Below are 26,488 nucleotides of genomic sequence, written 5' to 3'. Positions count from 1 at the left end.
AGTAGCAACTGGTTTCGTTGAATGAAAATCCAATTAAAACTCTTCAGTTTAATTGATTCAGCAAAACTGATGAACTTGATACAGTCCTACCAGCTTTTCACAGTCATTTGCACCTGTGGCATCCTCTTGCATGCAAGAAGTGGGAGGATGCTTCTGTTCAGAGAGCAGGATTCTTCAGCCACTAAATGCACCTGGGTAGAGATGAATGCTTTCATACGACTCCTAGAGCTGGAAGGGGTGCCAAGGGTCATCTAGTCCAGCCCCCCCTGCAATCACAGCTAAATAAGCCCTGATAGATGGCCATCCAATGTCTGTTTAAAAACCTCCAGCGAAGGAGAGCCCACTCCCTTCCAAGGGTATCCTTTCCATGGTCAAAGAGCTCTTACCCTTAGAAAGTTCTTCAGAAACTGTCAGAATCTCATTTCCTGTCATTTGAATCCATTAGTTCAGGTCCTCCCCTCTGGAGCAGGAGAGAACAAGCCTGCTCCATCTTCCATGAGACAGCCCTTTAGATCAGGGGTCAGCAAAGTTTTTCAGCAGGGGGCCGGTCCACTGTCCCTCAGACCTTGTGGGGGGCCGGAATATATTTTGAAGGAAAAAAATGAACGAAATCCTACGCCCCACAAATAACCCAGAGATGCATGTTAAATAAAAGGACACATTCTGCTCATGTAAAAACACGCTGATTCCCAGACAGTCCGTGGGCTGGATTTAGAAGGCGATTGGGCCGGATCCGGCCCCCGGGCCTTAGTTTGCCTACCCATGCTTTAGGTATTTGAAGATGGCTTTCATATCACCCCTCAGTCTCCTCCAAGCTAAATATATCCAACTTCCTCAACCATTCCTCATAAGGCTTGATTTCCAGACACTATTATCATCTTGGTCACCTTTCTCTGCACATTCTAGATTGTCAATACAGTGGTACCTTGGGTTAAGTACTTAATTCGTTCCAGAGGTCCGTTCTTAACCTGAAACTGTTCTTAACCTGAAGCACCACTTTAGCTAATGGGGCCTTCTGCTGCCACCGCGCCGCCGGAACCTGATTTCTGTTCTTATCCTGATGCAAAGTTCTTAACCTGAAGCACTATTTCTGGGTTAGTGGAGTCTGTAACCTGAAGTGTATGTAACCTGAAGCGTATATAACCCAAGGTACCATTGTATCCTTCTTAAACGAAGGTGACAGGAAACTGAAAACTGAATACAGTGGTGCCTTGGGTTACAGATGCTTTGGGTTACAGATGCTTTGGGTTACAAACTCCGCTAACCAGGAAGTGGTTGCTCCAGGTTAAGAACTTTGCCCCAGGATAAGAACAGAAATCACATGCCAGCGGCGCAGCAGCAACAGGAGGCCCCATTAGCGAAAGAGCACCTCAGGTTAAGAACCGTTTCAGGTTAAGAACGGACCTCTGGAACGAATTAGGTTCTTAACCCGAGGTAGCACTGTAGTGATGGCGACAGGAGCAGCTCACTAGAGAGGGCATTCCACAACTAGGGAACCACCACCAAAATGGCCCTGCCACAAGGCAGCGCTCACTGGCGAGACCACAAAGCCTCGTGTCCCAATCGTAGGATGAACTTTGAACTGGCTCACTGTTGAGTATTGTCTGGTTCCTCTTTCAACATCAGCCAGCTTGCGTGCTTCTTTCAGGTGCCAATGGACCCAAGCCTCCATCAGCCCCAGCCAGCATGACCAATGGTTAGTGTCGGGTGGCAGTGGATCCAACCCCCACGGCAGGTCGCCAGGAACGGATAAGACAAGCAAAAGTTCTTACCAGCTGCTTCTTATTAAATATTCACAGAGAGAGGCTTGGAAATGCAGTCTCTTGGAAATAATGGCATTGCCCTGAGTGAGTCTCCACTAACTCCCTCTCTCTCTTCATGCGTCATCACTATGGGTGCTGAGAAGTGCCCTTTGCCTCTGAGCCCTTTGCTCTCCTACTTTCAATGCTTGCCAGGTTCTGGGAGGGGGGGGGTCTGGAATGCTTTCTAAAGACACTGTCCGTCAGCTGTTCCCCATCTGGTGCTTCTTCTCCCTTGTCTCCCATTACAGCTTTCCCCCCTTATCTGAGCTGTGATCTCCCTCAAACCCCTGTTTTAATTCTGAACTGTCGTCGTCTTCTCTGAAAGGGTCAAGCTGGGCAGGAGGTCTGTACCATTCCTCCTCTGCCCAATCCCTGACAGTTAGGGATGCTGGAAGGTTGAGTCCAGCTGCACGTATAGGGCCACAGATTCCCCACTGCTCATGTAATGGCAGAAGGATGTGTGTGTGTGTGTGTGTGTGTGTGTGTGTGTGTAACAATCAATCTCTGTTGCAGGGAGTTGTGCTATACTGCATATAGCTCAGTGGTATGGCATCTGGTCCTAGGTTCAATCCCTGGCGTCTCTGGGTAGGGCTGGGAGAGACCACCTGAAACCCTGGAGAGCTGCTGCCAGTCAGTGTAGACAATACTAAGCAAAATGGACCAAGGGTCTGCAGCAACTCTCCACTGGTCCATATAGCTAAGTAATGTCTATGTGATGGATAGCCAACATAGCATCCTCCAGATGTTGTGGAATGCCTCTTTCACCGGCCAATAACCAGGTATGATGGGAGTTGTAGTCCAAAACATCTGGAAGGCTCTACGTTGGCTGCGCCTGGTCCACACACAGGACTCTCGTTGGCACTGTGAACGGTGCAGAGCTTTTTCAAGTCTTGCTGATGTGTTCACGCAAACCATTTATGATCGCTGTACAAGAAAATTGGAACACGCTTGATCTCCTCTGCCCTCTAGTGGACAAGATTTGTAGCTTTTAAAAAATGAAATGCTTTGAGAGATTTCGCTTTCCCGTTAAGTTAGGCTGCTTCAAATAGGGATCTTCATTGCATACCACTTTCATTTGTAATGTTTCAGTTCCGATACTTTGCAATACTCTGGCTGATGTTTTAAGACCATGGTGTGGGAGAGGCCATGCCAGCCCTCATCCAACAACCAAGGAACAGTATTTGCTCCAACATTCACTTTCCTCTTCCCTTCACATCCCCTTTTCCTCTTGTATTATGTCTCTTCCATAGTGAGCGTGCAGGCAGGGATTGTTGTCTTCTACGTGCACAACGCTGTAGAAAATTTTAGACATTTTATGTTAAAAGTGTTAAATGAGAACGCTGAGCCATAGCCCACATTCTGTCCGGTAGTGCAAGAGTCCTAGCGTTAGGGGATGGCAGGGTTTAATAGCTGCAGAAGAAAGGAATCCAACACAACAGCTGCAAGAGCAGAAGCTTCTTCTGCATCCATCTTTGGTTATGCCTTTTGGTTTCCCCTTGTGCAACGGCATTCCATCAGCACAGCACATATACCATTAATTGAGGGCTGGATCAAATGCAATCCCAAATCCCTGTGCTCCTGTTTCCCCCCCTTCCATCCTACCCTCCCTCTCCCCAATCTGTTCCCCCACCTCTCAAGTCAGCTGTCATTCCATGCTGTTGAAATCTTAGGGAGCTCTTAGCATGGTTTCCCCCATTTTTCTATACATTTTTGGTAATTTACCTTGTGTATAACGCCGCCATCAGTACCTATCAAGTGGTTGGGTACTTTTGGTTACATAAGCGGAAGTTCACATTCATATGCAAACAGGCATAGCTTGAAACAAAAGGGTTGCAGCATGGAGTGGTTTCCAGTCACACTGTTCCATCCCATCTTCCCATTCATTCATTCATTCATTCATTCCATTCATATCCTACCTTTTCCTGCAAGGAACTCAAGCTGGTATAGGCTTCCACCTCCCCATTTTATATGGGACGCGGGTGACGCTGTGGTCTAAACCAAGGAAGCTCTTGGGCTTGCCGATCAGCTCCTGGCAACCCAGCAGTTTGAAAGCACACCAGTGCAAGTAGATAAATAGGTACCACTGTGGCGGGAAGGTAAATAGCATTTCACTGCACTCTGGCACTCATCACAGTGTCCTGTTGTGCCAGAAGCGGCTTAGTCCTGCTGGCCACATAACCCGGAAAGCTGTCTGTTGACAAACACCAGCTCCCTTGGCCTGAAAGTGAGATGAACGCTGCAACCCCATAGTCGCCTTTGACAGGGGTCCTTTACCTTTACCCCTATTTTATGCTCACACCAATCCTGCGAGGTAGGATAGGTTGAGAGTGAGCGATTGGCCCAAAGTCATCCATTGAGCTTCATGGCCAAGTGGGATTCAAACTCTGGTATCCCAGCTTCTAGCCTGAGAATTAACCAGTCTGGCTCCTCAATTTCTCAGTATTCTGCTTGTCCTTTGAGTACTTCTCTCTCCCTGTCAGGTGTTGTGTTTGTGTGTTCATATGTTGGCAAATACCAGCACATTGGATACCAAGAACTCAGGAGCATTCAAGGAAGCTCAACAGTGGAACAGGCAAAACAAAGTACTTCTTCACACACCACCTAGTGAAACTATGGAACTCACTGCCACAGGATGCAGCCATGGCACACATGCTGGATACAAGGCACAAGTGTTTTTATTTTGCAGCTTCCCCACAATGGCAGCGAAGTGCAAACCGATATTTCAGCATGCCTCCCCCTTCACATTTATCCCATTTCTGCCAGGTGAAAGCACAACTGTTGCCAGTGACTTGTTTGCAATATTAAGCCAACCTCACCCTGCTTGCAAATCTGAAAGCCCCCTCAGTGTGCCAGAGGCCTCAGAGAGGCAATGGGTGGGAGAGAGACCTGCCGGCAGGAGTAAGAGGCCCAGGCTGAACCCGTCCCCATAAGCATATCAGAAAAGCCTTGCTGGATTAGGGCAAAGGAGGTCTGTTCAGTTCAGCATCCTGTTCTCAGAGCAGCCAGCCTATCATAGAACTCCTGCAAGCAAAACAGCTGCGAGGCAGCAATGCTTCTGCATACCAGTTGCTGGAAACTGCAGGAGCAGGGAAGAGACACAGTTGACTCAAGTCTTGCTTGTGGGTTTCCCACAGGGATCTGCTTGGCCACTGAGAGAATAGGATGCTGGACTAAATGAGCCATTGGTCTGGTCCAGCAGTCTCTTCTTATTCCATAAGTACAATAGTGGTTTCTCCACTTGAGATTCCCATCCAGACTTTACTGCCGCCGACAGTGCAGGCAGGATATAGTCACTGTGACTAGTCGCCACCGATCGCCGTGGTTCTCCTGGGATAAACCTGTCAAGGTTTGTGAGTTTTATGGATGCAAAACTTTCTCAAAAAATGCTTGCAGCTATTGTTTATCTGCTTAGTCTGCGAGACTCAAGGTCAATGCTCAGAGGCAAGGTAATCAATCTACCACTGAGCAGTTCTGTATTCTTTTCTATGTCTATCGTGTTTTGCTTTTGTAGCAGGGTGCACTCTTGAGTTGAGGTTTTGTGGGTTTTGGGGAGATCCAGTAAGACCTTTTACACTTATAGTAATAAGACTATTACTATAGGGATGTGGGTGGCGCTGTGGTCTAAACCACTGAGCCTCTTGGGCTTGCCGATCAGAAGGTCAGTGGTTTGAATCCCCGTGATGGTGTGAACTCCCGTTGCTGCGTCCCAGCTCCTGCCAACCTAGCAGTTTGAAAGCACACCAGTGTAAGTAGATAAATAGGCACCACTGCGGCAGGAACGTAAATGGTGTTTCCATGCGCTCTGGTTTCCATCACGGTGTTCCGTTGCGCCAGAAGTGGTTTAGTCCTGTTGGCCACATGACTTAGAAAGCTGTCTGTGGACAAACGCCAGCTCCCTCGGTCCGAAAGTGAGATGAGCGCTGTAACCCCATAGTCACTTTTGACTGGACTTAACCATCCAGGGGTCCTTTACCTTTTACCTAAACTATTACTGATGAATTCTGCCTTCGTGTGTGCCTCTTTGAACTCAGCACAGGAATTGCAGTCCACACATCCAGTTATTCTGCTGCTTTCTGCCCATGCTCTGGAACTGCTGTACAGAGGCATGGAGACAGGGGTGTGTGTGAGAGACTGGATTTGCACACCAGCCCTGTCAAAGCCTGGGCTCACATTCAGGAGGGCTGGGAGTCCTTTCCCCACCAACGCCCATAACATTAACATCGCAACAGACCAAAGAAACTTTAGTCGAGTTAATTTTATTGAGCGACAGCCATCTCCACCTTAGGTGCTACAGAGCCTAGGGTTAACCCAGAAGTGGCGAGTGGTGCTCAGAGGTGATCCTTTCTATCTCCCCACATTCCCACATACACGTAAACACTCGCAATCCATCAAATGGTGAAAGGCAGGGCACCTTGGTGCCGGAACAGAAACTTCAATTCTTGCATGGCAAGGGGGAACTACAAGGTTCACCCGCTCCTCTTATGTACAATCCCAGCAAACAACACACCCGGACTGCTGTAATGTCCACTGCCAACTGGGACAGCACAGTCACTTTGTTTTTTTTTAAAGAACGGCAAAATGGCATTGGATGCTTTCAAGCCTTCTTTGCCCCGCCGGCGCACCTTTGCACCAACGGTTCTACCCTAACCCACCTCCCCAAGGAAGTGGGGCCCGGAAGGCAAATCTACGGCAAAGCTGGGGCCGAGAGAAGGGTTCCCGCGAACAACCGCCTCTTCAGCTCCATCCAGAGCAGGTCCTGCTCCTCCTTGGCTCTTGCCATAAAGCCTTGATTCTCCTGGGCTCTCCGGGAAAGGTAAGGGAGGACTTCGTTGACGGGCCCGTAAGGAACGTACTTGTACACGGGGTACCCCGCCTGACCTGAAGAACAAAAGAATGGGAGTTGGTGCAGGCACAAGACCTCCGTACAGGCCCATCCACAGTGCTGGATGAGCAGATTTGAGGACAAACAGAGCTTCAGGAACGCTGCATTCTATGCTTAAGGCAAGGGTGTGGAACTGGCGTCCTGCGAGCCTCATCAGGCCAGCCAACTTTTGCCCCACAAGCTGGGCGTCAGGGGTTTAAAAAGTTAGTGTCTGTAGCTATGTGAACCCTTAATATTTTTTTAAAGTTGGTATTTTACTCTTTCCCTCCATTTCTTGGATAAAAAATATGTATACAGTGGTACCTCAGGTTAACATACGCTTCAGGTTACAGACTCCGCTAACCCAGAAATAGTGATTCAGGTTAAGAACTTTGCTTTAGGATGAGAACAGAAACGTGCTCCGGCGGCGTGGCGGCAGCAGGAGGCCCCATTAGCTAAAGTGGTGCTTCAGGTTAAGAATGGACCTCCGGAACGAATTAAGTACTTAACACAAGGTACCACTGTACTCAAGTTTTCACAGTACAATTCAAAGAAGAAGCTGATCTGCCAGAAATGATGATCTACAAGAAATACAGTCATACCTCGGCTCCTGAACGCCTTGGGAGTCGAACGTTCCAGCTCCTGAACGATCAAAACCTGGAAGTGAGTGTTCCGGTTTTCGAACATTCTTTTGGAAGCCGAATGTCTGACGGGGCTTCTGATTGGCTGCAGGAACTTTCTGCAGCCAATCAGAAGCCGTGACTTGGTTTTCGAACATCTTGGAAGTCAAATGGACTTCTGGAACGGATTCTGTTCGACTTCTGAGGTATGACTGTAATGTAGAAATAATGGCAGTGGCACCCACCTGAAAGGTGCCGGAACTCAGTTCTGACTAGTTCTGGCTGAAAGAAAGCTCTGGTTTAGGGGAACCCTTGGTTCACAGTGACAGTTCTCTAACTTGGGGGTCCGTGAATACACACATGCTCACTTACCAAGAGGGAAGGTGATTTGGTCACACATGCCCAGGAGCTGCCCAAAGTAGATCTTGTTCTCTGAAGGGTGGATGCCAAGATCTGCCATCCTGCATAAGGGAAGGGAAGAGGGGCAAATTAAGGTCTATGCAAAATGCTGCCCCTTCAAGAGGCTTTGCTGGCCTGGGGGGCTCCCAGCTGCCAAGAGGCACATGGGCTACAATGTGTGTGTGTCCCCCAATCCCCAGTACCTGCGAAGTGTGAACTTGACTGTGTCTTTGTTGTGGGAAGCCACCATCACGTTGGCCTTACGGCTGTGCCGGATCTCCTCGAGGATGTAATCCAGGCATCTGCAAGGAATCACAGTATTGTGGAGTTGGGAGGGAACCCCAAGGGTCATCTAGTCCAACCCCCCTGCAAGAGGGGATTGGTAATCATGCCATTGCTACTGAGCCTGCCTTTTCCTTCCTGTGGCTCTCAAAGATCTGAAGATGCACGCCACAGGAACATCAGAAGCTGCATTTCCACTGATTCAGACCGCTGGGGTACATCTAGTTCAGTGCTGCCTGCACTGACTGGCAGTGGCTCTCCAAAGCTACAGGGAGGAGACATTCCCAGCCCAACCTGGAGGCGCCATTTGAGAACTGAACCTAGGGCTGCCTGCATACAAAGTTGGTGCTCTATTGCTGAGTCTCAGCCCTTTCCCTAAAAATAAGATTCTAGTCCATATGGTTCAAAAAAGAGCTGAATCAAATAGGAAACTGCCTTATACTGACTCAGATCCATCTAGCCCCGTACTGTCTACACTGATTAGCAGCAGCTCTCTGGGGTTTCAGGCAGATGATATGCCCAGATCCAGCTGGAGATGCCAGTGGGGAATGAACAAAATAATAAGCAAAGCATAAAAGGAAAAAGGATTGGGGAGGGAAAAGGAAAGCAAGCACTGGAATGGCAAATCCTCTGCCACTGAGCAACAGGCCCACCTGTGGTACATCTCGCTGGTCGCTTGGTAAGTCGGATTGATTGGATCCTCGTAGCCCACTTCGGCTGCCCGGCTGCGCTCCTGCTCCATGTAGGCGCCTCTCACCAGCTTGGCACCAAAGTGCCAGCCTTCCCGGCGTGAGAGCTCCACGTCCACCGTCACCGTGTCGTAAGCATCCTGCTCACAGGGAGGCAACACAGAGAAGATGCCTGGCGTTGAGTCAGACCAACCACTTTGCCTACAATCAGTACACTCAGTACTGCCCACACTGACTGGCAGCAGATCTCCCAAGGTTTCAGGCTGGGGTTTGAACCCGGGACCATCTGCATGCAAAGCAGATGCTCAACCACTGAGCTAAGATTCTGGTCCTCATGGTTCCCAATCAAAGAACAAAGCTCCTTTAAACCGAGTCAGGCCATTGGGCCCCTCTGCCCTAGTGTCACCTACACAGACTGGCAGCGGCTCTCCAGAGTTTCAGGGTCTGCCGCACAGAATCTCCTGCATCAGCCGCAACCTTGCACGGATCCTGAGGATGCCCACCCCCACCCCCGTTGTGTGCAAGAGCAAGCTCTCTTGAACCCACTCCCGGCCTGGTGCCTCACCTTCAAGTAGCACTGGTAGGTGTTGAAGACGGAGGCTCTCTCCTGGTTGAATTTCCGCTGCATCTCCAGGGTGAGGCGGCTGATGGCTGGCTGGAAGTAGGTTTGCTCGGCATCCACCATCAGCCTCACGCCCGTCTCTACGGCTTTCTGGAAGCAAGCAAGGCGGTGGAGTGAGTCACAGAGGACATCACCAGAGGTCAGTTTTCTGCTACCTAACCAAAGCCACTGTCAGAGATGGTGGAACCTTTCTGGCCCGGGGCTGCATTCCCCTTCTGAGCGAACTTCTGGGGCCACATGCTATTAGATAAATACAGTGGTACCTCGGGTTAAGAACTTAATTCATTCTGGAGGTCTATTCTTAACCTGAAGCACCACTTTAGCTAATGGGGCCTCTTGCTGCCGCTGCACGACTTCTGTTCTTATCCTGAAGCAAAGTTCTTAACCCGAGGTAATATTTCTGGGTTAGCAGAGTCTGTAACCTGAAGCATCTGTAACCTGAAGCGTCTGTAACCCGAGGTACCACTGTAGATTAATAGATGTGTGTGTGTATGTATGTATAATTAAATTTCCAAAAACTGCTTACAGACATAATTTTTTCTTTCCTTTTTTTTGGTTGACTTTCCATTCCATTTTCCACAGTGTTTTTTTTTAATTCCTCCTGCTTACTGCACCCTATCTTTCCTCTTTTATATCATAACAACAACACAACAATCTCTCTTTCCTTCTGTCGCCCCTAGTTCTACACCACACTAGCTGTTAACTTGGCTTATTTCAGCATAGTCCTTTACTTTACCTATCCGTTCTTCTTTGGTGGGAACTATTTCATCTTTCCATTTTTGTGGGCCGTGTGCTATTTTTAATGGGCGCCTGCATCTTCACCTCACCCAAACAGCCCATCTCTCTCTCTTTCTCTCTCAGGCAGACCCAGGAAGAAGAGAAGAAAAAGATTAAAAACCCTCCCCAAATTCTTACCTTGGCGAGAACATCCATCCTTTGCAGCATTCGCTTCATTTGGCGCTCTTCCTCCTCAGTGAAGCGAGAGAGAAGTGGCTCCAGCTGCCCTGTCTGGAAGAAAGGAAGACACTGAGGATGTGGGGCAGATTTTTTGGGGGTGGGAGGGCAGGGGACCCTCATTGTACCCACAGAAAGAGGATTGTACATGGCAGCAAATCACTCTGTCACTGAGTTAAGATCCTCAAGGTTCTGAATAAAGAGATTTTTTAAAAAGGTATCAGGATTCATAGAATTGTAGCGCTGGAAGGGAAAACACATATACTCAAACCGCTGGAAAACCCAGTGCAAAAAGAGCTTTTAAGCGCTCTACTTTGCATGGGATTAATCTGTGCAATTTCAACCGTGCAGGGCTGAAATTGCTCAGGTTAAATGAGCGTAAGATGCAATCATATAGCACAATTTTTTGGATCCAGGATACCCTAAGGAACCCTTGTATATCCCAGCTTGATCACGGAGATGATCTGGAGCACCATAGCTAGCTGATTCCTGTGTTACAGAGGCCTGGCTGGTCTTGGCCACAAGTTGGGTATCTGGTTTTGCCAGTCCAGTGTTGTGGAACACTCTCTTAGCAGAGGCACACTCCTTGCTTGCATCTCGAATATTTTTTAATGCAGTTGTCTAAAATCTCCCGAGTAGCCAATTTAATTTTGGGACTGCTTTGCATTGCTTTTAATTGTGTTTATGATCATGTACACCACCCTGATGTATTGTGAGACAGCAGTATGTATGCATTATTATTAATAATAAAATATTAAGCACAGTTGTACCTTGGATCCCAAACTCCCTAGAACTCACACGTTTTGGCTCCCGAATGCCACAAACCTGGAAGTGATGGTTGCAGTTGGTGAACATTCTTTTGGAACCCGAATGTCTGACGGGGCTTCCACGGCTTCTGATTGGCTGCAGGAGGTTCCTGCAGCCAATCAGAAGCTGCAGTTTAGTTTTCGAACGTTTTGGAAGTTGAACGGACTTCCGGAATGGATTCCGTTTGCCTTCCAAGGTATGACTGTAGTAGTACTGAATAAAAGAGAAAAGTGGTTTTGTAATTTGCTGGAAGCCACAGAGTGGCTGGGGGACCCAGTCAGATGGGTGGCATATAAATAATATAAATAATACATACATACATTTATTTTTATTACTATTATTATTAACAACATCCCATAGGTAATTGGATAACTAGCTGCACTTTCCAGAAGCAACTGAAGACTTGATCCAACAGGATTTCCCAGCTGAATAAACGGGTCTACAAGCGTTCAACTTGTTAGGGTTTTTGTCTTGCTTTCAAACTATGTGCCATTTTTGTCTTTTAAAAGTTATCAGAAAGCAATTAATATATCAAAGACAATAGCAATAATAAAGAGCAACTAAGGGACGCGGGTGGCGCTGTGGGTTAAACCACAGAGCCTAGGACCTGCTGATCAGAAGGTCGGCGGTTCAAATCCCCACGACGGGGTGATCTCCCGTTGCTCGGTCCCTGCTCCTGCCAACCTAGCAGTTCGAAAGCACGTCAGAGTGCAAGTAGATAAATAGGTACTGCTTTGGCGGGAAGGTAAACGGCGTTTCCATGCGCTGCTCTAGTTCACCAGAAGCGGCTTAGTCATGCTGGCCACATGACCCGGAAGCTGTATGCCGGCTCCCTTGGCCAATAAAGCGAGATGAGCGCCGCAACCCCAGAGTTGGCCACGACTGGACCTAATGGCCAGGGTCCCTTTCCCATTTAAGGAACTGATTAATGTGCTTTGCAGCCAAAAGAGGGCACCAGCCAGGCATCAGCTCTGGGATCAGCCCTGCTGCCGATAGCTGCTACCCAACCTGGTTTCTCCCTCAGCTGGAGAGGAGAGATTAAGGCACAGCTGGTGATATAGAAACTGGATGACTGTTAACATGCACAGGCAGATCTAGTGCAGCCTTGGCCAACCAACTGGTCCTCAGCTGCTTTGGATTAAGCCTCAGCCACTTATGGCCATACGATGATAAGGACTGACAGAAGCTGGAGTCCAAAATAATAATTTATATACCGCCCATCTGACTGGGTTACCCCAGCCACTCTGGGTGGCTTCAAACAAATTAAAACAGAGAAAAACCTTTTGTCTATCCACTTCCTCCGTGCCATGAATCATTATATGTTTGCCTCTATCGTGCTGCCTTTTCTCTAAACCAGCTATTCCCAAACTTGGGTCTCCAGCTGTTTTTGGACTACAACTCCCAGCATCCCTAGCTAGCAGGACCAGTGGTCAGGGATGATGGGAACTGTAGTTCAAAAACAGCTGGAGACCCAAGTTTGGGAAAATTCCCCAAACACTGCAAACTTTCCTCAGAGTGGGAGACGCTCCAACTCTGTCAATCATTTCAGGTGTCCCAAGGATCTTGCTGCTTTCATTTTGATAGTGGAGAAGATGACAGGAAGGGTTACTTTTTCCAGCACCCCGAGGGACCTATGTATGTCCCCCCCTGCCCCTCCTTGCAAGCCATTTACCTTAATGTTTGGAGTAAGCAAGAGTTTGGAGATCTCCGTCCGGGAATCAATTAGGCTGTTCCAGTCGAGCAGGTCCACTGTTCTGGGGGTGAAGGGAAGAAAGAGAAGGGAACTGTTGCATGACCAGGCTTTGAGAGGCAGGTAACTTAACAATAATTTTATTATTTACATGCAGTCCATCTGACTGGGTAGCCCCAGCCACTCTGGGCAGCTTCCAGCAAAATATCAAAAAACAGTGGGACCTTGGGTTACATACGCTTCAGGTTACAGACTCCGCTAACCCAGAAATAGTACCTCGGGTTAAGAACTTTGCTTCAGGATGAGAACAGAAATTGTGCTCTGGCGGTGCGGCAGCAGCAGGAGGCCCCATTAGCTAAAGCGGTGCTTAAGTTTCAGGTTAAGAACAGACCTCCAGAACGAATTAAGTACTTAACCTGAGGTACCACTGTACTTTTTAGGAGGGAAAAAGTGAGTCTTATAGAACAAAAAACACGGTAATATAGAACATGCAGAATTTCTTCCATCACGTGGTCCATCCAGCTCAATATTGTCAACACTGACTGGCAGCAGCTCTCCAGGGTTTCATGCAGGGAGTCTCGCCCAGTCCTACTGATTGATTTCTGTTCTTATCCTGAAGCAAAGTTCTTAACCTAAAGCACTATTTCTGGGTTAGCGGAGTCTGTAACCTGAAGCGTATGTAACCAGAGGTACCACTGTAAGGGGAAAGGTGTGTTCGTCTTATGGAGCGAATGCAGGCTGCGCAGCTATCCCAGAAGCCAGAACAGCAAGAGGGATCGCTGCTTTCGCTGCGCAGCGATCCCTCTTGTTGTTCTGGCTTCCGAGATTCAGAATATTTTTTTTCTTGCTTTCCTCCTCCAAAAACTAGGTGCATCTTATAGAACGAAAAATACGGTGGTTCCCTATCCTTGTGCTGACATTTTCAAGATTCATTCTAACCCCTTTGTGTTCATGTCCCCAGACGTGCCAGCCATTCCCCACTGCCCCAGAAACAGCCCAGCAGATTCCCCAACATGTGTGTTGTCCTCGCCACTGCTCTACAAAGCCACCCCCATAGTCTTGTTCCTTGGCCTCAGAAGCGAGGGGGCTTACCCTGACACGCCCAGCTTCTCGCCTGTGAACCAGTGCTGACTCTCCGCCTTAGTGGCAACCCCCAGCTTGGCCAGTGCTTCCTGCCAAGAAACCAAAACGAACCCATTTTAATGGTTAGATATGAATATTTAAGACACTGTTATGCTGTTTATCGCTCCCCGAAAGGGATTCCAGAATAGCTTGACAAGATCCATGATCGGGCTCGCAATCGTTTAATAAAAGAGGAACACCGAGGTGGGTTGGGGAGACACAACACAAAAGGAAAAAGGATTGAGGAGGGAGGAGGAAAAACGAAAACCAGGCACCACTTCTGAAACTTACAAGGTATTATCTGATGTCAGGCTTACTCAGAAGATAATTTCAGTGGGTTGACTGAGCAACCAGCTGGGGTGGAAACAATTCAAGCATCTCCCAAGTCCTGCATCATAAATTTATCTCCCCTCACCGTCCCCTCAAACCTTCTCCCTCGCACATGGTGCTAAGAGTGGCTTTGCAAGTGTGGACTTTCGAGCAGGGAACAGACACAGCTACTCAAAACCAAGTTGGCTTTGAATAAAGCAGAGAGCTGGAAGGGTTTTGCTGCAGATCTCCTGAGCCCCACAAGAGCTCCCTCTTTCATCTCACCACAGCTTTGCGCACCAAGACAGGAATGTGAAAGCCAGCGGTGAATTCCAGAAATAGTCTCTCCTGCCTCCCCCCTCCGCTCCTTTTACAGAAGAGGAATGAACCCCCTGCCAAATCACACCCAAAGGTTTACTATAGTTCAGGCTCTTGTTTCTATCTAACAGGCGCCTCCAGGAAAATACTACAGATGGCGCATGGCAGCTGAAAACTACTCACACCCTCCCACAATCAGGTTTTCAGAGATATGCTGAGTCTACGTGTGGAGGTATGATTTTGCTACCGGAACTAATAAGGCATCAATAATCCATCTACTCTAGGGTAAGGGGACCTCAGCTTGTTTCAGGTTCAAGTTCACTTTCTGTCTGAAGCCAAAGAGAGCATGCTTTATCCCAGCAAAGAAAGAATGGATACAAAAACTTATGGAATATACAGAAATGGCGAAGCTTACCGGAAGAATAAGAAATCAAGGTAACAAACTTTTTATAAAAGAATGGAAATGGTTTATTGAATATTTACGGAAAATTGTAAACACATAAGAACACTGGAAGGATTATTGTAATAACCTGCAGTTTCATAAGAGTATATATTTAAAGATGAATAAATGAGCAAAATAAGTTAATTTGGATAGGCAGAAGATATTAAAAATAAATTTAAGGAGCAGCAGAAAGAGGGGGAAGGAAGTCAAGTTTTGAAATGTGAAATTGATTGTAAAATCAGTGAAGTGTACAAACCTGAATGTGTGTGTGTGTGTGTGTGTGTGCGCGCACATAAATAATAAAAGAGCATGCTTTTTCTTAGCGTTTTTAACGTTTTGGCTTTATATGCTTTGGCTTTTAAAATAAATGAATAATGTCTATTGTATTTTGCTTGGTGCCCAGTTATTTGCCATGTGGCACTTGCACGCTCCGCCCTGGGATCCTCCAGTGATGGGCTGCCTGATCAACCCGGCCAATAGAATCACAGAATTGTAGAGATGGAGGGGACCCTGAGGATCATCTAGTCTAACCCCCTGCAAGGCAGGAATATGCAGCTGTCCCATACGGGGATCGAACCTGAAACCTTGGCGTTATCAGCACCACACTCTAACCAACTGACCTAATAAATGAATGAATCAGAGGTTCAAGCATGAACAGGCCTTTTCTGCAACCCGAAGCCCTCTAGATGCCTTGCACTACAACTCCCACCAGCCCCAGCTGCACATGGCTGCATGATGCCAGGGCTGATGGAAGAAGCACAGTACCGGCTGGGAGCTGTAGTCCAAAATGGCTGTGCTGCCTGGGGGCTGATGGGAGTTGTAGTCCAACAACATCTGCAGGTCACCAGGGCTGGGGGAAGTCTGGCCTAGCACCTTTCCGGAGATGCAGTGAGGGCTGGATTTTGGAGCCCAAATGCTGCCCCTGATCTCAGCCCCGTTTTGTCCGCAGAGAAATGAGGCAGGGTCCTCTGGAAGAAACTCCATCAGCCCCCGCTGCTCCCCCCAACCATCCCACCAGGGACCAGAGCACGAAGACTCACCTGCAGCTTCTCCACCTCCAGCTTGGTCTCCAGGGCAGCCAGACCCACCTTGCCCTGCTCGGCGGCCAGCTGGTGGAAAAACCGCCTCCATTTCACCAGCACCTCTGAGAACTGCAGCTGGAAAAAGAGGGAGAGAGAGGGGCATGTCAGTTACATGCCGGCATCAGCAATGTGGCCTTTCCAGGGAAAAAATCGGAACTGCAAAATTTCACATGCACATTTTGTCGGTTCTGCTTACCAGGAACTGAGGCCTCCCCAGTGCGGTCAACTTAATGGCAGAAAAGCCGTCTTCCGAACTGCCACCTGCCAAAGAAAGGCAAAGCATGGTCACCCTCTCTGCCCCTTTCTCCATGAAGACGCGGGCAGCACCCTGTGGGGGTAGCCTGCATTTCGTCCTCACAGCAACCCTAAGAGGTAGGCCAGGCAGAGATTAAAATCCAGAGTCCATATCGGCTGCTTTTAGCCACGACATCATATTGGGCTGCTTTGTGTATCACAATTACTAAGATGCTGTGTTTATTGCAGAGGCGGCTAGCCGTTTTGTGGACAGCGAGCCACATTCAACGTTAGCCAACCCTCTGGGGGCTCCATGGCAGCCGCAGCTGGAGCGACCACAGGCAACCCCATCTCAGCTGATCCGTGCGGATCAGCTTCTGGGTTTTAGCATGCCTCCTATGTGGCGTTCCCAAAGCAAAGGAAGGATTGGACTCTGGTTAACAGAATACACACGAGGCTTGACCAGCAAGACTCTGGGAGGGGTGCCAATAATAATCCCTCTCTCCACCCCCTGGTCCAGATTGTTTTATTCACAAAAGAACTTTTTACACAGTGTTTGTAAGAACCAATAAGATTTTGTCTGAGCATTTCAAAAACCCCACGTTGGACAAAGTCAGATCAGAAGAAATTCTTCTAACTACAAAGAAACTTATTTCCTTCTTGAGCATGCATGTGTAGCTCAGAATAAAAAAAAGAGGAAGCAAGGAGGAATGCTTTTAGGAAACTACGGTGGTCATAAACAGCAATAAACAGGAGAGAAAGGATGTCAAGGAAATATTAGGCATCTTTATCACCTCCATGTGAAACTATTTCCTGGCCCTAAGATTAACAAACTACATCAAAGTAACCTACTATCTTTATGTATTGAGGATGCCTGATGAAGCAACTGGCCTGTGTTTCAGAATGCTTATACGTGCCTGTCAGGTGTAGAGAAATCAGAGATGCAGAAGCTTGTGGGATTTGATCAGAAACTATTGTCAATGAATCGAACCAAGTCAACGCAATGCTTTCATCGCGGACACAATGGCTTGATGCATATTTTATAATTCCTCATAGTAATCCCATCTGATCACTACATCCTAAACCAGGGCTTGTTTGGTGCTCCTGGTGCAAGGTAGGTGTGATTCAGCTGTGTGTGCTTACACACTGTTTGTTCACTGGGAAGAGCAAACCACGGTTTACTGTGATGTGAAAAAAAATCAACTCCTTGGTTCTCAAAAGGGTACCCAAGCATGGCTGATATGAAGTGGAGTTTACACCATAATATAGCAAGTTTGATTTCTGGCTCATCTCTCCAAGCAACCCGTTGGCTGTCCAACTAGGCTGCTGCAAGAGTCAGTGCAGGATTTATTATGTTATTGTTTCCCAGAGGGGCTTATCCTGCCTACCAGAAGCCTCGATGCATCGCAGGAAGGTGTCCATGTGCCGGTCGCATTTGGCTTCATCCGCGTAGAAGTAGGTGCGGGCGCTGATGACCCCGTCCCGTCGGTCGCCAAACTTGCGGTGCACGCTGTAGCGCTTTTCTCTTTGCTCTGGGGTGGGGGGGGGGGGGAGAGAGACAGGACAGGAAGTGAGAGCAAGTGGACTACTGCAATGCACTCTATGTGGGGCTGCCCTTGAACTTGGAAACTTCAGCTGGTCCAAAATGCAGCCGCTGGATTACAGGCCGGGGTTCCATTTGGATCTCATAGAACTCCCTGTTTGAAAACAGCTGCACCAGTTCCTTTCTAGGCCTCTTTGACACTTGAGGTATACGTTCTTAGCACCCCCCTTAGTCTTAGGGTTGTAAGTTGTTTTAAATAGATGCATAGCTGTGTTTTCTGCTGAAACCTACACTGGGACCTTAGGACAACTTCTGGAATGAAGCAGCTGCCAAGAAATGACTTTGATACTGTTGGACTATGCTGAAATGGCAAAACTGACCAGAAAGGCTCAGGAACCAAGAAGACCAAAATCTCAAGAATGGGGAAAATTTATCAAGGAGACCACTGTAAGCAGATGAAAACATTAGCAGGATTGCAATAACACTTGTAATGGAGTTAATAGAGTTATATAAAACATGGACTATTGAAAAAGATGCAGCAGAATATAATATAATAATTTTATTATTTATACCCCACCCATCTGGCTGAAGAAGTTTACTAACAGGACCAATGGAGGGGAAGGTGGGAAGTCCAAAGATTCGGAGGAATCTTTTAATTGTTGATGTGTATGGTGGTATTGCTATCATTTTATATTTGTAAAATCAAATAAAAACTATTTCAAAATCACTTTGATAACCCCAGCAGTTCGTGTTGGATCACAGAACAAGGGTATAAGCGACTCGGCACTGGTCAAGGTCCCCAGACCAGGGCTTGCTCTGCTTATCCTAGGGGCACTTGGCATGCAGCCCTCCAGCCCTTTAGACTACAGCTCTCTCCAGCCCCGGCCAGCATGGCCAATGGCAGAGGATGCTGGGAGTTGTAGTCCAAAAAGTCTGAAAGGCGCCACACTGGCTACTGCCTCAGATTGAACCTTGCTGCACAAGGGGCGGCGGGGGGGGATCAGCTGAGAGCTTGGCGGGGGGGGGGCACTTATGCACCGTAACAGACTGACAGCAGCTCTGCAGTGTTTCAAGGAGGGGGCATTCCCAGCCCTACTTGGAGAAGGGGAAACTGAACCTGGGACTTTCCGCACGCAAGGCAGTTGCTCTGCCACTGAACCACGGCCTTTCACTAGACTCAGTCAAGCCACTGGTCCACCTTTGGCCCTTCCCCAAGATTCTAGTCCTCATATTACCGAATCATTATCAGGCAGCCTCCTAGGACAAGAGATGGGGCTGTGACTCAGTGGAAGGGCATTTATTTAGGATGTAAACATTCCCAGGTTCAATCCCCGACCTCTGCAAGGAGGGCTGGGAAGAAACTCCCTGCTTGAACCCTGAACAGATGCTACCAGAGGAGACGATGCTGAGCCGAGAGACCAATGGTGCAACTCAATATAGTGAAAGGCCTTCGTTTCGTGGCGGCATAGCTGCTCCACTTGCCAAAAAGTCCTGGGCTGCCTCTGCCAATCAGTGCAGATACTACCTAGCTAGATAGACCTTTATTTGAGTAAATAAAATGGCTGTGTGGTTTTCGTTGGCCTTTGGGTTGCCCAATTAAAAGGAGATTCCTCTACACCAGGCATAGGCAAACTCGGCCCTCCAGATGTTTTGAGACTACAATTCCCATCATCCCTGACCACTGGTCATGTTAGCTAGGGATGATGGGAGTTGTAGTCCCAAAACATCTGGAGGGCTGAGTTTGCCTATGCCTGCTCTACCCCAAAGGAAATACAAAAACGAGGTAGCTCCATTTTTCTGCCATGGGAAAATTTCACATTAATGAAGACCCGGGGGGGGGGGGGAGGAGTGGGGAGCGATCTGGAGAATCAAGACACTTGGCAGGGGGAGGAAGAGAAGGCAAACACGAAGGACAAGAGACATGAAAGCTGCTTTACTTACTGCCAGTCTCCTTCTCAAATGCAGAGGTACAGGAGCTGAAATGAAAAGATGAACACAATTTCAGCAACCAGAGGCAGGCAAATGGTAGGCCTCTGTGTGGCTTGCAGCAGATTTCTGACACCCAGTTGTTTAAATGCAGCCTCCCTTCCCCCAGCTAAACTGCTGCCTCTTCCAGATGTTGGACTTCAGTTCCCATTAGCCTCAGCCAGCACGGCTGATGGTCAGGGATGATGGGAACTGTAGTCTGACAACATCCAGGGGGAGCTAGGCTGGCTAAAGCCTATTAAACGTTAGCAAGAACGTTAGCTTCCTTCACCCCTTTTCTAAGTTAGCCTGCTGAGATTAATAAAGCTTGGTGGGAAATCCAGGAGTGGATTTTTGCACGATGGGACTGGGTGCACAGCTCTGGTGTGGATCACTTCTCATCCACTTGTGCTTGGAGGACCTTGTGGTTCTAATGAAACAATAACGTAATAAATCCTGCAAGCCTGAAGTGTGCTCGCCCCTGTTCTTTGCAGACTCGCCCCAGGCGACTGATGAGTCACTGCAAATAGCAAGTCCAGCCAAGCCACGTATGGGAGGGTGCAGGCAGGCTCTACACACTCTGGGCTTCGCGTGGGAGCAGCCAGCATGCTGCTGTCAGTGAAAGCCACAAGTGCCTAACCGAGGTCATCAGCAACATGCAAATCTAGCATGCTCTGAGCTGCTACGTTTGACTTGTGATTGTATAGCCCAGGCTATAGGATTGCACAATAAGAATCAGCTGTTGCACAATTTGTGCACTGAACTCCTCTTCCGTGCAGTTTCTAAACCCTGCTGCCCCATAGTGCAATTTGTGGACAGAGAATGCTGGATACAGCCCACTAAAATCAAGCATGGTCAGTGATGCACTCATCTAGGCTTTGCAAACAAAATGACAACTCTTCCCCATCCCCATTTAACTTTTCTCCTGCTTGCCCAAGCACAAAAGTTCCCAAGTGGCTGGGATTTTATGTGCTTGCAGCCAGCTTTTCCGCTCCGCAGAATGAATTCCAGAACGACAGGAAGTGTGGGAGGGGGCTGCAGTTATGAAACAGCAGGAAAGAGTTAAAGGAACCAGCGAACTCAAGTTCACTGGATGGAAACCTGGCTTACAGGGAGTTTGCAACCCTAGCACTCGGCAGAAACCCGACCTGTTCCATTATTGTAAGGTTGCCCCTGTGACAAGGATTAGCGAGGCTGGCCGAGCTCATAAGCTTGTACCTAAGCAGAAGGGAATTTCGGAGGGTGGGAGAAGAGGAAGGGAGGGAGATTTTAGAGCAAACTTTAAGAAGGCAGCATGGAGCAGTTTAGTGGAAGAGCACAAACTCTGAACACAAAACGTCTTGGGTTCACTCCCCAGCAGCCTTATACTGTGAGTCTGTGACAAACCACTGGCCCATCTCAGTGTTGCTTAGACCAGTTTTTCCCTAATTTGGGCCTGCAGCTGGTTTTGGACTACAATTCCCATCATCCCTGACCACTGGTCTCGCTAGCTAGGGATGATGGGAGCTGTAGTCAAAAAACAGCTGGAGCCCAAAGTTTGGGGAACACTGATCTATACTGACCAGCAGGAATGATTTTAGGTGGAGATGAACGGGAAGGACAGAGGGAGAAAAACTTATCCCTATGCGCTCTCCATGCCATGCCCCATTTTAAAAACTGTGCAGCAGCACACAGTAGCCATCAATTGCCTCAGCCTCCCTGAATTTGTCCAATCCTCTTAAAGCCAACAAGCTGGTGGCCGTCACTGCCTCCTGTGGCAGGGAGTTCCGCAGTTCAACTATGCAGCGCATTAAGAAGTCCTGAATCTGGGATAGCTCAGCTGGTAGAGCATGACACTCTTAACCTTAGGGTTGTGGGTTCGAGGCCCACACTGGGTGAAAGATTCCTGCACTGCAGGGGGTTGGACTAGATGACCCACAGGGTCCCTTCCAATTCTACAATTCCAGGATTCACCTTCCTTACGGGTGTCCAGGTTCTAGAGAGGGAGAAAAAGCTTTTCTCTATCCACTTCCTAAATGGCATGCATGATTTTATAAACTCCTCTCCTGCTGCCTCTTACTTGCCTTTTCTATAAACCAAAATGTCCCCAAAGCTGCAACCTTTCCCCTCCCCACAGGCTCCCCAGCAGGGGCTCTCACTCAGCCTCTGCACATGTTACAGGCAGCTGCTCTGTTTGCATAAGGGACCCGCCTTCCCATCAGCAGATCAAAGAAAAGGGGAGGCTTGCCCCCATCCAATCAGCTGCCCGAGTGTTTGGATTTCCTCCCCTCCTTTTGGCAAGCCCCAAGTTGCACATTGCGTACCAAGCAGAGAGAGAACAATCCACCTTGTGACGCAAAGGCAGCTTTGGTTTCACCATGGCCTCCTGCCAAACAGCTATGGGAACTGGGTTCATAGCCTCATAGAGCTGGTAGGGACCCCAAGAGACCCCCAAGCCCAAGCCCTTGCAAGGCGGGAACCACAGCTAAAGAATCCCTGACAGGTGGCCACCCTACCTCTCTGTTTATAGGAGAGTCCAAGGTAGTCCCTTTCCACTGCCACACAGCTCTGAGTGCCAGAAAAATATCCCGAACGACAGCCTCCTATCTTGCCATTTGAATCTACTGGTTTATGCCCTCCCCTCTGGGAGCATCAGAAAACATCTTCTGTGGGACAGCCCAGAGCTTTCCAAACTATGTGTCAGCTGCAGCATGTAGCTGTGTCATGCAAATGCTCCCTGTGCTCCTCCCGGGGCTGGAAAGGGGTTAGTTTAACCTCCGGTTTGCTAGGAAAACTGAATTGCTGTGTTGCAAAATGATGCATGTCTGAAAAGTACGGAAAGCTGTGCTCTAGTTTCAGGCACTGAGCAGACATACCTGAGAATGGCAAGGATTGAACTTGAACGCTAAACAAATGCTCTACCCCCCACCTCGCTATATAGTGATAACCTTGGTTCTCGAACGGCTTAGCTGTCGAACAAATCAGCTCCCGAACACCGCAAACCCAGAAGTGTTCCAGTTTGCGAACGTTTTTCGGAAGCCGTGCCTTGGTTTTCGAATGGTTTCAGGAGTCAAACGGACTCCCGGAATGGATTAAGTTTGAGAACCAAGCTACCACCGTACAGACTACTCATCCACTGCCTACACTGACCGGCAGCCCCCCTCTCAAGGTTTCAGGCAGGAGACATGTCTAGCCTTGTAACCTGGAGATGCTGGGGACTGAACGGGAGACTTTCTATGCACAGAGCAGATGTCGTATCACCGAGCTACGGCACACCCCTGTTTTAAGCTCTCCTGTCAATCATCTCTTTGGCATGGCTTGTGCTTCCAAAAACAATCCACGCAAAGCGTATTCGATTCCCTCTCCACCCTGCCTGAAGCCTCGAGATATGTTTGCAAGGAAGATAAGTTTGCCGAGAGAGACAATGCACAGGAAAGGGAGCAGGAAGAAAGGGGTAGGTATGAACTTGGCCGTTGCACATTGCTGAAATAGTTGACTTGTGGATCTCTCTTCCGGCACTGTCCCCTGGGCAGCCCCAAACATGCACACCACCTGGATTCCATCATCACTCAGCCTGTCTTCGGCTAAACATCCCCCCAAACCGGTCCTCCTCCTTGCTGCGGGGTTAGTTTCAACCCGTTGCAGCTGCCTGCAGCTGGGGAAACCACCCGCCAAAACCACTCCTATCTTTCAGCAAAGGTGACAGAGCAAAGCAGCTGACCTATCCCTTGAAAGCAAGTCAACACTTGGAAATTACATAAGCCACATCTTCCCCCCAACCAAGGACACACACATCTCTCTCATGCAAAGCCAAGACCTCTTTACTTTCCTGCCCTCTGCCTCCTTCCTCTCACATTTCCTTCTCATGCAATGCAACACGCCCAAGGAAGGAAGCTCCCGTTGCAACATAGTAAGTGGCTTGAGCCCCGCCACACACAAACACTCTGCCACAAAGCAGCCTCTCACTCACTCCAGTTCCTTCTTCTCGGCCTCCTCGGTGGTCAGGTCCTCTTCCACGCTGTAGTCCAGCACGGAGCCCACGCCGCAGGCGCTGTAGCGCCGGATGAGAGGCTTGATGGCCTCTTGGTCCTCGCCGGCCACAAACTGCCCGTAGAAGGTCAGTTTCATCAGCTTCTCAAAGAGCCACTGGCCCAACAGCTTCCGGCTGAAGCTCATCAGCTGTAGGACGCAGAGTCAGGGGGTTAAAATGGAGGAGGAAGCAGAAAGGCAACTTTGCTCTAAAAAAGGGCCCTGCTAAGCTTCCGAAGGCGTACTAGGAGTCATTGGGGCTGCAACTACAGCAGGGCTGGCTTTTTCCAAGAGCATTTATTTTCACAAAAACAGAGACATGCAAGCCATCTAGCTTTTTTACTTGCCCATAGGGTCAGGGGAAGAGCAGATAGCATTACTTCACAACTGCTCAGGAAGAAAAAAATACATTTTCAGGACTTTTTTTTCCCAAATAACATTGCGAAATCAAGTAATTTGCTGCCCCTGTCTGCATGTACTCCTCTGTCCTCCTCATCCACTTTTCTTTTTGGGTCATGACTTTTTAGATCATAAACCCTAGGGAGAGGGGCTGCACAGCTTTTATGCATTTGTAAGCCACTCAATGGGGTTGGGTGGGGGCAGTGACTGAAAGGAAAGGTGCAAATGCTTTGAACAAACACATGTATTTTAATATAAACCTACAACACTCAGGGTTTTTATTGTTCCCCATTACCCACTTATAACAAGGCAACTTGGGACACGTCTTATTGCATTTGTATCCCACCTTTTTCTCAAAGGAGCTCAAGGTGGCAAACATGGTTCTTCCCCGCCTCATTTTATCCTCACAACAACCCTGTGGGGTAGGTTATGCTGACAGGGGAAGGCTGATACCCTAAGCTTCATGGCCAAGTGGGGAATTGAACCCTGGTCTCCCACTATACCACACTTGCCACTGGGGGCTGCTCTGGTAGGGCAAATGCAGGTGCTTTCCCACCAGTCTCAGCTGCCACCACCCCACCTTCCTTTTGACTTACAAGGAGCCCGAGGGGGGCGCTACCTGCCATTGGCTCTGGCGCCACCTACTGTCGGTCTCCCTACCCTCTACCCTACCATTCCTTGTGGAGCATCAAAGGGCAAGCAGGTTCTCATGGCAACAGCCTTTGTGTGAGAGGCATCACACACAAGAAGAGTGGCCCGGCAATGGGAAGGAGAGAAAGGGAACAGAAGATGGAGAAGGAAGCAGGGGTGACAACTTGAATAAAATATGGGGGGGGGGGAGCAGGTAAGGCTCGCCCCGTATAATCGATCACAAGATGCGGCACATGCCCACCAACTTTGGGGTTGCACAGCCCCTTCAGATATTTAATGGGGGGGGGGCTGAAGGGACCTCGGTCCCTAGAAGTTGGCTCCTACGGAAAGAAAGAAGGAAAGAAAGAAAGAAAGAAAGAAAGAAGAAACAGAAATGGAAGGAAAGGGTGAGAGAAAAAGAAAGAAAGAGAAAAAGAAAGGAATTGACTAAAAGAGAGCGGAGAAAGAAATGAATAATACTGTAAAGAGATGAAAGGAAAGCGAAAGCAACGGAGCGCGTATCCTGCGCGGCGCCCCCCGCTCGGCCGCCTCCTCACCTTGTCGCCGTGCTCCACCAGCGGCTCGAGCGAGCAGAGGCCCAGCACCAGGAGCCCCCGGGCCAGCTCGGCGCTGCTCTTGCTCCGGAAAGCCTCTTGCGCGTCCGCGAAGTCCACCGCGGGGGGCGGAGGCAGCGGAGTCGGCGGCTGCTGGTGGCGCGCTCCGGAGGATGAGGCTGGAAGTGGCTGGGCAGGGTCAGCCGAAGGCTGCTCCGCAGGTGCCGGCGCCGGAGCAGCGGCCGTGGCAGAACGCGGACAGCTCCGCAAGGCGAAGGACTGGGCTGCGCGCAGCGCCAACAACGCGCCTTTGGAAGTTCGGCAACGCCCGGCCATGGCTGCTGTAAAAGACGGCGCCAGAGCCCCGGCGAGTTTAAATAGGCTCCGTCGTCCTCTGGCCACGCCCACCGCGCCCTTCCATTGGCTGGAGCGCACGCTGGGGGGGGGGACACCGCCCTCCGGTGCCGCGCCCAACCGCTTCTGGTTGCCCACCGGGCAGCTTCCTTATTGGTTAAAGGAGACTCGCCCCTCCGCGAGACCACGCCCACCGCGAGCCTTCTGTAGCGCAACAGACCCGCTTGACGTTTGCAGCGCTTCACGTGAATCTGGATTAGAATGCGTAACTTTAGGACCGGAACCCAAGCAGACTCGCCTCTGGCATCTGCCATCTGCCACCCGGGAAACTGCACCCCTTCCTCATAGGGAAGGATTGGCAACACTTTGCTGTATCTATGGACCAGTGAAGGAGCTGCTGCTCTGACGTTTGCTTTCCTCTTCCCTCCGCGATCCCCTTTCCTTTTGTAACATGCCTACTGAATCGAGAGCCTGTGAGAAGGGACTGTTTTGTCTTCTAATAATAAATGTACTCTGTGTGTGTGTGACCCACCTTTTTTCTTCAAGGAGCTCAATGTGGCCTATACTCTCCCCCTCCTCATTTAATCCCAACAGCAAACCTTGTGAGGCTAAGTTGCCCTGAGAGGCAGCGACTGGCCCAGAGTCACCAGTGAGCTGCCTAACCAAGTGGGGATTTGAAACCAGCTCTCTCCCAGGTCTTAGTCCCACACTCTAACCACTACGCCACATTGGTGACTTGTAATTTAGGTGACTCATAAATGCTATTTCGTTCATATGGGCTTGCCACCAGCAGCTGACAGGG

At 49.1% G+C, this 26,488-nt stretch overlaps 1 protein-coding gene across 1 annotated transcript; it reads right to left on the bottom strand.

Annotated features, from left to right (window-relative positions):
• Nucleotides 1-6,042: 6,042 nt before the first annotated feature.
• On the bottom strand, nt 6,043-25,840 carry PRODH (proline dehydrogenase 1). Its single transcript, XM_083478663.1, has 14 exons — nt 25,336-25,840; nt 23,691-23,899; nt 19,718-19,752; nt 17,622-17,765; nt 16,196-16,260; nt 15,958-16,074; nt 13,819-13,898; nt 12,709-12,790; nt 10,191-10,283; nt 9,219-9,365; nt 8,618-8,793; nt 7,886-7,984; nt 7,656-7,744; nt 6,043-6,680 (listed from the first exon to the last, which is right to left on the bottom strand). The coding sequence occupies exons 1-14, from the start codon at nt 25,666-25,668 to the stop codon at nt 6,487-6,489; spliced, it is 1,863 nt and encodes a 620-aa protein (XP_083334789.1). The 5' UTR covers nt 25,669-25,840; the 3' UTR covers nt 6,043-6,486.
• Between the last annotated feature and the right edge of the window lie 648 nt (nt 25,841-26,488).

This window comes from Podarcis liolepis, assembly GCF_965112155.1.
Source record: "Podarcis liolepis genome assembly, chromosome: 15".
Taxonomy (NCBI): domain Eukaryota; kingdom Metazoa; phylum Chordata; class Lepidosauria; order Squamata; family Lacertidae; genus Podarcis; species Podarcis liolepis.
The sequence above is the reverse complement of the archived record's forward strand: the minus strand, read 5'-3'. Positions and strand labels throughout refer to the sequence as shown.

What these genes read in the sequence shown, in the direction of transcription:
- PRODH (XM_083478663.1), bottom strand. Translation starts at nt 25,668, where the DNA reads ATGGCCGGGCGTTGCCGAACTTCCAAAGGCGCGTTGTTGGCGCTGCGC. An exon ending in CCTACCAGTGCTACTTGAAG is followed by an intron (nt 8,794 to 9,218) that starts GTGAGGCACCAG and finishes CCCTGTGAGCAG; the next exon opens with GATGCTTACGACACGGTGAC. An exon ending in GTCAAGTTCACACTTCGCAG is followed by an intron (nt 7,745 to 7,885) that starts GTACTGGGGATT and finishes TCCCTTATGCAG; the next exon opens with GATGGCAGATCTTGGCATCC.